General features: G+C 36.2%; 1 protein-coding gene across 13 annotated transcripts in view; it reads right to left on the bottom strand.

Moving 5' to 3' along the window:
* Positions 1-13,243, bottom strand: part of EXOC1 (exocyst complex component 1) — a 52,361-nt gene extending 39,118 nt beyond the window's left edge. For 6 of the 13 annotated variants that reach the window (XR_002522112.1, XM_009207061.2, XM_021938607.1 and 3 more), the window contains exons 1-5: positions 12,911-13,243; positions 8,746-8,879; positions 6,655-6,785; positions 2,810-2,969; positions 297-317 (exon numbers count right to left, since the gene is read on the bottom strand). Coding sequence is in view for 12 of the 13 variants with exons in the window: in XM_009207061.2 (XP_009205325.1) it covers positions 297-317; positions 2,810-2,969; positions 6,655-6,785; positions 8,746-8,869 (436 nt within the window). In the remaining variant the exon portion in view is untranslated. The remainder of the gene's footprint in view (positions 1-296; positions 318-2,809; positions 2,970-6,654; positions 6,786-8,745; positions 8,880-12,910) is intronic. The other 7 variants (XM_009207062.2, XM_003898872.3, XM_003898871.3 and 4 more) reach the window with 4 other exon arrangements.
* Positions 13,244-13,590: the final 347 nt, after the last annotated feature.

The following is a 13,590-nucleotide window of genomic DNA, read 5'->3' as shown; positions in this document are numbered from 1 at the left end:
TGACCGCTTATTAGCCACTAGGGGGCAGGGACTGCCCAAATCATTCTGTACAGGTCCTTAAACAAGTAGACTTAAACAAATACTGTACATGATTATAATTAACTGCTTCAGAAGTATTTTCTAATGATATGTCCTTTAAAAACCAATAATAAACACTATCATTAATTTTATTACTATGTAGATTTTTAAAATAAATTTGTCCCAGTACACAATTTCATAAAATATACAACCAACGGTATACAACAATGGCAACTAATAAAAACATATGGAATAGAAAAAGAAAAGGTGTTACGCACCTTCTGTAACTTTAGGCAGTTCTGGAGAGTAAAAAGGTATGAAAAAAGCAGAGGAAAGTAAGCAAAGAATATTAGCTGGGTAGAAAAGTAAACAGGCTTAAATTTTAAAATACTACCCATATATCATTTGAACTTCATGTTAAATTAAAGTTCAAAAGACAGCCAAATCAACTACAAAGTGGAAAGATTCATAAGAAGCTAAATTTGCAGTGTTCATTCTTCTTACTCACTTTCTGATAGTGACTACAAATATATTTATCTTTCTATTCTCTCTTAGTCTTGTAAGAAATAGTACTAACTAATCCTTAGAGGAGAAACCTGGGAAACTAATCATTTCCTGGGGATTATATTTAGGTCAGTTGTGACTCATGCATTTAGTCTAGTTATATTACTCAAGGCCTGAAAGCTTCACCCAGACACTCCCTCACAAAGGATTAGTCACAAAACACGGTAAGAAAGGACAAGATTGAGGCAAGTAAAAAATCACACAAAATAACAGTTCAAGCCGGCATTTAAGGATTCAAGTCAAAGACTTTTTTTTTTTTAAAGCTGGTTGCAAGTAAAAGAATGAAAAAGGCAGCCAAATAAAAGCTTCACTCTACTTCAACTGCTGAAAAGTCCTCTTTTACAAATCTTATTCTGCTGAGGAGCCCCATTATTTAACTTCCATATTCAATTGTCAACAATAAAAACTACCAAGTTGCCACTGCTAGCATTTATAATCAAAACAGTCTTACTTAACTACTGAGCTCTTAAATGGGGGTGGTAATAATTTTTTATTTCTTTTCTAACATTACCGAAAACTTAGAGACATTTTTTTTTAATGGGAATTAAAGGCTGTGATTTCAAGGCTCATAAAACAAGTTTGTAGACATTAATAAAACTACTCCCTGAACTCCACTAAACCAAAGCAAGAGTTATTGATGTATAGCAAGTGATTTTCAAAATGAGATCCTTAAGGATCTTCTCAGTATTCTTAAAATCAATCTCAATTACGGTTAATGTTTGCAAACACGAACATGTCTATACTCTTGTTTTATGGCCTAAAAAATTAAATATCTTTTTTTTTTTTATGTTAGACATTTCATTTTCAAAAACAGTACTACTCTTCTCACTGATTTTGGTAATATTTCTTAATGAGACAGATCCAGGTAGGTTATCTATTTTTCTATATGATTGTCCTAAAATATACTGGTTTCAAATCATCTTACACAATAAATAACATCTGGAAATGCATAATATTTGAAGACAGAACAGCAAGCTTGTGAATCACTGAATCACTGACTCATCAGAATGTTCAACCCTGAAATGGTAAAAAAAAATAAAAGCCATTCAAAGCAAATTAAACCACAATTCAAGGCATGAAAAGTTACCATAAATTTCTTGAAGGTCATTCCCTCAACACACTCAATTATCAAGATGTTGGGGACTAGTGCAGGTGAGATGGCAACCCTGGGGATTCCTACATAAGACCAGCACTACTGGTGCCTGACAGATGTGACTTGTCTCTGCCAGTGCCAAGCATCAAGCCTAAAATCAGCAGCAGGCTCACTAACTGCTAAGTGCTATCTGACAATGTTTATATCTTTAGGAAAGAAATTTTAAAAGTAGAGAAAATCTCATTGTATATTTTCACTAATTAACGGCAGAGTTTTTGTCTTATAACACAAAACGATGCACAGTAACATTCCTGAAAATATACTGATCAAAAATATTCTAATAAACTTCATGTCTAAGGATTTTATACTGGTAACATAATAACAGCTAATATTTACTGAGCACTTACTATGTACCTGGCACTGTTCTTACTATGTTCATATATTAAGTAATTTAATCCTCATAACAAGCCTATGAGGTAGATACTATTATTATCTCTAGTTCTGAGATAAGGGAAACCGAAACATACAGAGTAAATATCAATGCAAAGTCATATAGCTAGTTAATGGCAAAGCCAGGATTTGAACCCAAGAAGTCTGACTCCAGAGCTATGTTCTTAACCACTACATCTACCCTCTGTACAAAAATACTGCTACAAGGATATTTGTCCCAGAGCTGTTTAAAAGAAGCAACGATTGGAAAATTAAAAATAAATGATTAGTTAAATAACATGGTATATCCATATAATGAAATACTGTGGTGCCACTGAAAATAATGTTGGGGTAAGTATTCAGTAACATGAAAAATGTTCATGATGCATACATGGAAAAGTACGTTAAAAAATGTAATGTAAATTTCTTTATCTTAAAAAGGTGTTTATGCACAGGAAAAAGACTAGACGAATATCTAACAAAGTGCTAATGGTAGTTATCGCTGAAGAATAAGTGGTTTTTATTTATTTATCATAATGTATTAATATTCTACAATAAAGCATAATTTCTGCAATAAGAGAAATTATTTTAAAGTTCTTTTACAATAAGATAATTCAGTATTTTAATTAACTTGAATGATGTCAAATTATATATTCACTTAAAGATATAATTGATTTTTACATATACATTTTTATTTAACTTTACCTTCCAAAAGCTGTGAGCTAACATTGACAAAATCAATTTTCTTCCGGAGATATCGCTGATTCAATTTCCAAATGCATGAAATAAATGCATTCTTTTCAGCAGTGCTGCTGGCAACCCATTTATATATTTTTTCGAAGTGTAAATCAAATTCAGGATTTTCCTAAAATAAAAATACACAAAAGATATTATTTTTGATCACATCCTTTTACATTGTTAATGTAAAATCTACATTAAAAAAAGGAATTTCTGCTGTTTTTGGAAAACAAAGGGTATTAAAAATCAGCTAAGCAACTGGAAGAAAAGGGTTTGGAGAATTCAATTTATAGCAAAAAGTTTACCACCCCATAGAAGCTGGATGAAAAAACAACATACTGTTGCGGTCATTTTCTTCCTATGCCCTTTAGGTCTATGAGTAGAAGTATAGGATGTATTAATGGCTTTGTGGTTTAGCTTCCTCATCAGTAAGACTACAATGGTCTTTAGCTTTGACATGGATCTAATTTTTCTTTTTAAATTGCCTACTGAGTTTTAGTTACAAATTTTCTTTAATAATGTACTACTATTCAAAACCGTAATTGGACATTAACTCCCTAATAAGGACTATATTTTCTAAGCATAAAACTTGAGAAAAATGCAGTGTATATCCTGGTGTACTTTCTAAGAACAAGTGAGGTGAAAAGCAGAGATTGCTCCTAATTATTTACTATTTAGAAAATAAGGAATGATCAAAGATATCTCAAAAGCTAAAAGTGCTGCTGGTCTTAAAGTTTATTTTTTTGAGACAGGGTCTCACTTTGTTGCCAAGGCTACAATGCAGTGGTGCAGTCATGGTTCACTGCAGCCTTGACCTCCTGGGCTCAGGCAAACCTCCCACCTCAGCCTCTTGAGTAGCTGGGCCCATAGACACATACCAGCATGCCTAATTTTTAAAATTTTTGTGCAGAGACAAGATCTCCCCATGTTACCCAGTTGATCCTCCTGCTTCGGCCTCCCAAAGTGCTGGCATTACAGGCATGAGCCCAGTTCCTGGCTGAAAGTTCTTTCATGTGACAAAGAAGCTCAACCAATCTGAGAGAATTACACTATACTTTCTACAAGTCTCTTAAGCCACATTACAGCAATAATCCACGCCAGGCTAATATTTCTCCCTTGAATGAACAGAACTACTTGACTATTATATAAAAAACCAAGTTGGGCTTGGTGGCTCACACCTGTAATCCTAGCACTTTGGGAGGCCGAGGTGGGTAGATTGCTTGAACCCAGGAATTTGAGACCAGCCTGGGCAACACGGCAAAGCCCTTCTCTACAAAAAACACAAAAATTAGCCAGGTGTAGTGGCATGTACCTGTAGTCCCAGCTACTTGGGAGGCTGAGGTGGGAGGATGGCTTGAGCCTGGAAGGTGGAAGCTGCAGTGAGCCAAGACTGTGCCACTGCACTCCAGCCTGGGTGGCAGAGTGAGACCCTGTCTCAAAACAAACAAGCAAACAAACAAACTTATGGATGTATACTTCACATCCAAGGAATTAAAAAATAGGCTAAAATATTCTTAATGTTCCACAGGATAAAAGAATAATATATTTGATTCATTTAAAGTGTTATTTGGGGGAAATATAAATATATTAAAATAAGGGAAGTTAAATCAGATTTTTACTGTGAAGAATTGGAATATCTTAGGAATCAGGATTTGACCTTTGGTACAACAATCATATTACAGCAGCATGGAACTACTAATTAGTTCAATGTATAGTTTAATAAACTGAATTAAAGCGTCAAAAATTTAAAACCTGCATTTACAATGAAAAGGTAATTGTATTACTACTTAAAAAAAATACAATAGGAATATTGGCAACTAATATGAAACTTGATGGGAAATAATCTCTTCCTTGGGAATATTTCCCATAATACCATAAAAGAAGCTGAGTGCGCTAGTGGCAACACTCACACAAATCAATGTGTGATAAAAAATGGCTAATGTTAAGTTATGTATAAAAATTTTATGTTTTATATCCATATATAGTGTACACACACCAAGGTGCGTACATAAAATGAAAAAAAAAAAAATCCATTAAGCAAGTTGGCAAGAGGCGTCCGCTGTGAGAATGCATTCAAACAAGCATTCAGCAATGTTACTGAATTATGCAAGTCAACAGGGTTATGAAGTGCAAAACTACTGAAGGGAAAAATGGTTCTTAATAAAGGTGCAGTTTTTAAAAGCCCTTAAGGTGTTTTGTCTTAAACAGAAACCAACCAGAAAAGTTTCCACTCTTGATCCCTCCCCATGGTAATAAAAATTACTTATTAAAGTGTGCTTTTTTTTTTTTTTTTTTTTTTTTGTGGAGACGGAGTCTCGCTCTGTTGCCCAGACTGGAGTGCAGCGGCATGATCTCGGCTCACTGCAACCTCTGCCTCCCAGGTCCAAGCAATTCTCCTGCCTCAGCCTCCCAAGTAGCTGGGACTACAGGCGCATGCTGCCACGCCCGGCTAATTTTTTGTATTTTAGTAGAGACAGGGTTTCACCGTGTTACCCAGGCTGGTCCTGAACTCCTGAGCTCAGGCAATCCACCAGCCTCAGCCTCCCAAAGTGTTAGGATTACAGGCACGAGCCACCACGCCTGGACTAAATTGTTTTTTAAACATCCCATTATAATTTTCTTTCCAATCTCCATCTTTATAAATTTCTGTCAAATCCTGTTTATACATTTCACATTTTTCTAAGCATTGAGTGCTCCTTAGGGATAAAGCAAAGGGCCAGTAAGCCTAGAATACTTAAAGAAAAGGCATGATTTACATTTGGAAGAAATCTGAATTATACAGATATAGAGGGCTCTCCTCAAATTGTTCTTACTTCATTTTTCTGCACCCAACTCAACTACCTGTCATTTTGTCCAGAGTTTTGATCCTTGGAGGTCTGTACCAAAGTAAGGGTAAAATCAGAATTTTATTTTACCAGATTGCTTTACACAGGCAATTTTTTTGTTTTTGTTGTTTTTACTTTATGCCTTTTTAGTAAATGTATGAGATTTGTAGAGCTAAAGAGCGCCTGTAGTTTCACTAGTGTTAAGCTTTGCTATTATATTAGTCCCACCAACAGTACAAGCAGTTGTGGTACGAAGTATTCCCTGGTGCTCTGTAGGTGTGTTAGGGCTGCAGAGAAAGATGAAGGGCAGAGTGAGAGAGGGTGAGGGGGGAGGAAGCACCTAATTTAATCAAAGGAGGCCTACTTGATTGCTTTGAAAAAAGGGTATTGCTGTGAAAAGCCTTGAACTGTCAGGAATATAGGTGGTCCTTTAATGTGATTATCACATTATTCAACTTTCTTGGAGTTTGAGTGTGGTTTATGTATAAAGTGTAAGATTTACATCTTTATAGATCTTATTATTTACATTCCTTAAAATAAGGTATGTAACCCACTATCACTTCTGTTTTTTTGTTGATCCACAAACATCAAAGCCATGGTGGCCTCGAAAGGCCAGTCTGGCTGCCCCAGCTGGTGATTCTATGTTTACTCATGAAGACTAAGGAAGGATTACTTTGCTTACATGATTTTGACTAAAAAAACAAACAAGCAAAAAGACTCACGACACACCACTTTACAATCCATACTATGTATAGATTTTATACAAATTATACTTAATCTAAACACAGAAATGTATACAGTCAAAGTTATTTTGCTCTAGTTTATGTAGCTTGTGCACAAACATAATTATAGCTTTAAAAAAGCAAAAAAATAAGAAAACAAACATATACATTAATTTGTTTTTAGATCATCTTAGAATACATAATACCATGTTATAAAATGAAAGATGCTTTCTGAACACAGGTCAAAGAACTGAGAAAAACCTACTTTGATAGCATCTTTGGCATCTACCACAGCAAGGTCTCGAAGGGCCCATGCAATCTGCCTTTTGTAGAAATCTCCCTTATCGGATTTCTTGACTTTGACCACCTTAACCTGCACAGGGCGTTCAGTTGTTACTGTTGAGTAAAACACACACTTTTATTAGAAATATTACTCCTTTCACTCATTCTTCATTTGCTCCTTGCAAGTACAGCTTTCAGGTGCCTAGTAGCTGATACTAAAAGAGGTGTAATACTTTGCAACAAGGACTTTGACTGAGGAAAGCACAGAATCCTAATAGAAGCATCTCAGTCAGACTAGAGGATCAGAGTAGACTCCTTGAGAAATAAAGGAATGATATATTAATAACACATTAATTCAGACCAGTTTTAAAGAAAAGTATGAGGTAAAAATCTAAAGAATGATTGACATATGTAAAGTCTGCGAGGCTTGAAAGAGCAAAATAGCATTTCAAAGAGCAACAATATATTGACATATAAAGGTCTTACTATATTGCCCAGGCTGGTCTTAAACTCCTGGGCTCCAGCCATCTGCCCACCTCAGCTTCCCTAAATGCTGGAATTACAGGAATGAGCCACTACTCCTGGCCTAATAATTTCTTTATAGCAATGCAAGAATGGCCTAATACAGATACATTATGATTGAGTGAGGTCATTCTAAAAAGTCAATTTATCATTTGAAAAACCAAGTACAATTATACACTATACTAACAAGGGAGAAAATTTTATGATACTATCAATGATATAAAAAGCAGTTGATAAAATTCAACACCCATTCATGATTTTTTTAAAAAATTGGAAGAAATCAGGAATAGAAGGGAACTTACTTAACACTGTAAAGGACAGCTATAAAAACCCTCTACCAAATATCATGCTTAAAAATGAAGTCATTCTCTTTGAGATGGAGCCTGGATGGATAGTCCTAACTAGGAAACTAAACCAACAAAAATAAATAAAAGATATAAAAACTATAAAGGAAGGAAGAAAAATATCACTACCTTCAAAGAGTCTATAAATAATTGAAATTAATAAGAAAGTTTGGCAAGATTGATAGATATCCATATAAAACACCAACAATTCATTGTAGAATTCTAACAATATATGATTTTAAAATGTATTAATGTTAAAAAGAGCTTTCATGACTATCAAATAAAATCTAAGAATAAATCAATACCCAGGAATAAATCCAACAATATACATGCCAAACCTTTAGAGAAAATGATGAAACTCATAAAAGTTATAAAACACCTAAACAGAGAACTGTACCATGTTCATCGACACAAAAGATTCAATACAATAAAAATGTAAGTTCTCTCCAAATTGAACTATAGGTTCAAAACAATTCCAATCAAAATCCCAACAAAGTCTGAAACTTGACAAGTTGTTTCTAAAATTTAGGTGGAATAAAGAACAAAAACAAAATAAAAATAAGATATAAGATGACAACCAGAAATGCTCACACACACCACGACAGATGTCGGCACAGGTGAACTAAGACTAAAATGTAAAAGGCAAAATTATAAAACTTTTAGAATTTAGGAAAATATTTTTATGACTGTACAAAAGATATCTGGGAAGGATCTTTAAGACACCAAAAGGGAAAGCCATAAAGGATTAATTAATTTCATTTAGTTTAAATTATAAATTTCATTAAAAGGCATCATAAAAAGTGAAAAGACAAGCCACTACCTGGGATGCATACAACCAACAAAAGACTGTAGAAAGATTATAGAAAGAACTTGTACAAATCAGTAAAAGGACAAGCAACACAATAGAAAAGTGAGTAAAAGGCTTAAACAGGTAAATTTCATAGACAAGAGAATGAAATGACCAAGAAATTCATGAAAAGATGCTCAATCTCATCATTATAGGGAAATACAATTTAAAACCACAATGAGATACTATTTCACTGCCACCAGATTGGCAACAATTAACAGCCTGTCAAAGCCAAGTGGGAATTTGTTGACCCAACAGTTTGTTCAATTATAGAGACAACTGGGATATTCAAAACAAAAGGAAATATATCCTAAATAACAAAAGGATACAAAACAAGTACTCTTTCTTACTAAATACCCACCTGTGGCACATAAAAAACAGTTCTTTTTCTTTTTTCCTGCTTTGCAGACATTCACAATGCTCAGCAGACGTTCATCATTTGGTGTAAAAATGTCTCTTTGTAACGCATGCTTGATCGCTGTCATCTTTTCTCAGCTGAAAAATTTGGAGTATAGATATTAAGCTCACTCTCAACATCATTCCACCTTATACTTCTGAATTTATGATTTGAAAATGATTTTTGGTTAACAAGCCTAGGAAAAACTATTTACTATATGAATACACCTATATCACAAAAATATAAAGCTGGAAGTTTGGAAATAAAATTAGAGAACCAGTGTTATCAAACTCTAAAATGTTTGGAAATGCTCACCAAGTATACACACACACCCCCCCACACACACAAGATTTAAGAAAAAAATCTTCAACTCCCTGCTCAATCTTTAAATACAGTTTTCTACGTAAAGAACCCTTACAACTCAACAATAAAAAGACAAATAACCCAATTAAAAATTGAATAAAATACCTGAATAGACATTTTTCCAAAGATATACAAATGGACAATAAACACATGAAAACATGCTTAACATCACTGGCCACTAGGAAATGCAAATCAAAACCACAATGAGGTGTCAACCACTTTATACCCACAAGGGTGGTTAAAATAAAAATGATAGAAAATAACAAGTGTTGCTGAAGATGAGAGGAAACAGAACTCTTGTACGTTGCTGGAGGGATTGTAAAATGGTGCAGCCACTTTGGAAAACAGCTTAGTGGCTCCTCATAAAGTTAAACATGGGCTACCCTACAATCCAACAATTCCACTCCCAGGAGAACTGAAAACATAAGTCCACACAAAAATTTGTACATGAATGTTCATGGTAGCACTATCTGCAATGGCCAAAAAATGGAAATAACAGAAATGTCCATCAAATGATATATAAGTAAAATGTGGAAGAGCCACACAATGGATTATTCGGTTACAAAAAAAAAAAAAGAAAAGGAAATGAAGTAATGAAACATGCTATAGTATTGATGAATCTTGATAAGATTATGCTAAGCAAACAAAAGACCACATATTGTATGATTCCATTTATATGAAATATCCAGAATAGGAAAATCCATAGATACATAAATATAAGTGGTTTTCAGGAGCTAGAGAGGAAGGTAGAAAGGAGGATTGACTGCTAATGGGTATGGAGTTTCTTTTTTGGGGTGATGACAATGCTTTTCAACTAGATAGTAATGATGGTTGTACAACCTTGTGAATATGCCAAAAATCGCTACATTATATAACTGAAAAGGGTGAATTTTATCATATGTAATCTCAATAAAATTGTTATAAAAATAGGTTTCCACTTATCTCCTTTTTCTTACCTAACTCAGCATCTTTTCAAACATCAAGTTAAAATAATTTTTAATCTCTATTTTATTTTTCATATACATATTTGTGTGGATATATATTACTATTTTTTCAATGCAAATGTGTAGTATTTCATACATGTGAGCTTGCCTAGGACACTAACTTCTAAAACACTATTTCTTTCTATTGGAAAATGAAGAAATTATGATTTTTAAATAAATGATTTACAGTGCATTTTTATAGCACAATGACTACTTTGTAAACCAGGTCTTTCCAATATTTTACTCAATCTGTAAAACTCCTCTCTCTGCTCCAATTCCAAAAATTGCTTTTCTTATAAAATTCACATCTTCCCACTTCCACTTCATCTCAGCCTCTAGTCTTCTGACACTGCCCTCCTTTCTGTTCTCTTAATCTGGCCTCTCCAAGTTTACTTCTTTTCCAACCTAGCCTGGAGACAGTGCTCATTTCCCTATACCTAAACTATCCCCTACAATTATTTCACCCTGTTTGTAGACCAGTTGATGTTGTTTTTATCAATCTCCATAAACTATATTCTTTTCTTCACTTCTCTTGGACTACCAGATGCCGCTTTCATATCCATGCTCATTGTATGCATTACAAATATCTACATCCAGTGAAAGATAGACTTTCAATGCTGCTCAGCAATTAATCCCTCATTTGATGATTCCTTTTCCCATTCCCCATGACTATTGTTGCAAATCCTTATTACTCTCCTTCAGTTCCCAGCTCTAGAGGTTAGCCTCCTCCCTCTCTGCAAATGACTTAACAACCTACCTTGCAGAGAATATAAAAGCCATGAAATGCAATTTTCCCCAATTGCTCGCTTCTCCATTTCTCCACACCTTCACGCAACCTATCCTCCTTTTTGCCTATTATAGAGTGTCCATGCTGCTAATCCCTTAATATGTTGTAGGGCCCAGACACTACGTTATATTTCTTCCTAAACCCAAGCCACATTGGCACTGGCCAGTTTACTTTTCCATCTCTGGGCTTTTGTTTAAGCAATTTTCTTTTCCTAGAATTCTCTTCTCCCTAGGAAATTATAATTCATCCCTCAAGATTGTGCAAAAATGTCATCTCTTCTGTAAAGCAGCCCCCTCCTTGCCGCCACCCCGCGCAAAGAGTAATTTCTACCTCTCTAATATTTCCCTTCTACTCTGATAATATGGCATTTATGAACTGTATTTTCTAGCTAGCTGTATTTTATCTCCTATTAAAAGTAGGACCATGTCTTAATCATCTTTGTATTTCTAGAATTTGGCAAACTAGGCATTTAATAAATGCCTAAATTAACTAACATGACAGTATAGCTCCTCCAAGATTCCCCTTTTCTAATTTTCATATCTATAAGCAAATATCCAGGTTCAAAATCCACCATATTTGCTTCCCTATTCCCTTGTCAACATGAAATCTGCTACCACATTCTGCGATTTCCCCCCATCCACATGTAATTTATTCCTTTCTTTTCCCACTGCAAATATACTAACCCAGGTTCACATCAACTTTACTTAACTCTACAAAATCTGGTTATCTCTTCGCAAGGTCCCACAACCCTGAACAACAAGATAATTTTAAAAGACAGTTTGTATCACATCACACTCTTACTCAACGTTTTCCTAATGGTCTCAAAACATTGCACTCCAAGCACTCTTGTTCATTTTTGACGTCAAATCTTTACTTTGGTACTTTCCATGTAAGGAAGATCATCTCCGCCCTATCCAAACCCTAATTACACTTCATGATTTACATGAAGTTGATTCAATGAAGATCTTAATCCAAAGTGATCTCTCCTCTAAATTTCTACAGCTCTCACCGCATTAGCTAAACAAATCAAGCATCTGCCGTCTAATGGGCTCATTAAATCATAAGCTTCTGTATCTCAAGAATTCTCTTAAAGAGAAAGAAGGGAGGGATATTCATCATAGTTTTGTGTTTAGTGGATACTTAAATATCTCTTAAGGTAATTAGAACTGAATAGTAAAAACTGGTCAAATGAATAATAGGGACCAACGTTTACCACATACTCCCTCTCTGGCTACAAGCAACAACTGAGTGTTGTTGGCAAACAAGACAGGATTGGGCATACATCATAAAGGAGTCAGGCATAATGAAAAGCACTATGTGACTCTTCACTCATTCAGCAAATACTGATGCTTATTAGCTGCCAGACGTTATTCTAGGTTATAGCAGTCAACATGACAGATATGTTTATGAAGACCTGAAGCCGCGTGCTTCCATGGCATTTACATCCTGAGAGTCGAGTGATTAACTCTTCAGTCTTTACGGTACTTTTCTGAAAGTCAGTAAATAAATCCCTAGAGGTCTTCTTAAATTATTTTCCAGGTCTGAGAACCCATGTCTGACCAAAGGCAGCCAGCCACTGCTTACTCTGTACTGGTTGAATTTCCTTAAGCTCAGTTGGACCACTACACTGTGTGGCAAATAGCTGGTCAGTGTGAGTGCCCGTGTGCGATGGGCCCTGTATGCTGCTGAGACATATTAATGCATGAAGCATTGTCATCCAGAAGATAAAACTGCGCACGGAAATAGAGAAAAACACTTAAGAGATTTGGCAGGGGGTGGGGGGCCGGGATGTGAACTTGGAGAATAAGGAAGGCACTGTCACGCTCTCCTCTCCTGGTCCACGCCAAAGAGCTTACGATCATTTTGCACAAATAAAATCTGGTTCTGATGGGCGGAACCGTAACGGGGCGCGTGAGGACTGCCCTCCCAGCTCCGCATTCTCTTAGACCCGAGGACGAGGGGTTGGAGAATGCTCTGACCAGCCTTTGGGTCTTACCAGGACAAACGGGGAAAGGAAGGTCAGAGGGAGCGGTGCCCGACCCCAGGCGCGGAGACAGCAGCCGGATTGAGGAGCCGCCTTAGACCCTGGTGCCTGTCTGTCAGCTCTTCTGTCCGCCCCCGCCGGGAATACCGGGCAGCCGCGGCCGAAGGCTTACCGCAAGGACTGGGCCCGGCTGTGCCGAGGCGGGTCTTCCAAAACGGAGACCGGATGGGGGTCAGTTGGATGCGCCCCTCAATAAAGCGTTGAACGGGAAGTGACCGTTCCCCCAACACTTCCTATATCCGGGCACGTGATAAACTCCGCGCCGGAAGTTGACCCCGTAGAAAAGGAAGACGAAGCTATAAGGGAAAAAGGGCGTGGCCAATAGACACGGGGGACGGAGCGCCAACCGACGGGCGTTACCGGGCGGAGCTAGGCCTCACTGGAGGGGCGTGTCAGGGAAGGGAAGGGGCGGGGCCTTTGTGGCACAGAAGCTGATTTGCGAGTTGGCGATTAGATGCTGTGTGGTATTTACTTTCTCCAAAATAGTTATTTATTCAGATGTTTGCAGCAATTCATTTAAGAAGAAATTTGATTAAATGTTTTCTTTTTTCATATGTAAAGCTCTATTAACTCTAGCTACTTAAACTTTGGAGAGCTTAAATGAGTTAAATCAGAATCTCTGCGGGTGGGAC

The sequence above is a fragment of the Papio anubis genome, chromosome 3 (assembly GCF_008728515.1).
Source record: "Papio anubis isolate 15944 chromosome 3, Panubis1.0, whole genome shotgun sequence".
NCBI lineage: Eukaryota > Metazoa > Chordata > Mammalia > Primates > Cercopithecidae > Papio > Papio anubis.
The sequence above is the reverse complement of the archived record's forward strand: the minus strand, read 5'-3'. Positions and strand labels throughout refer to the sequence as shown.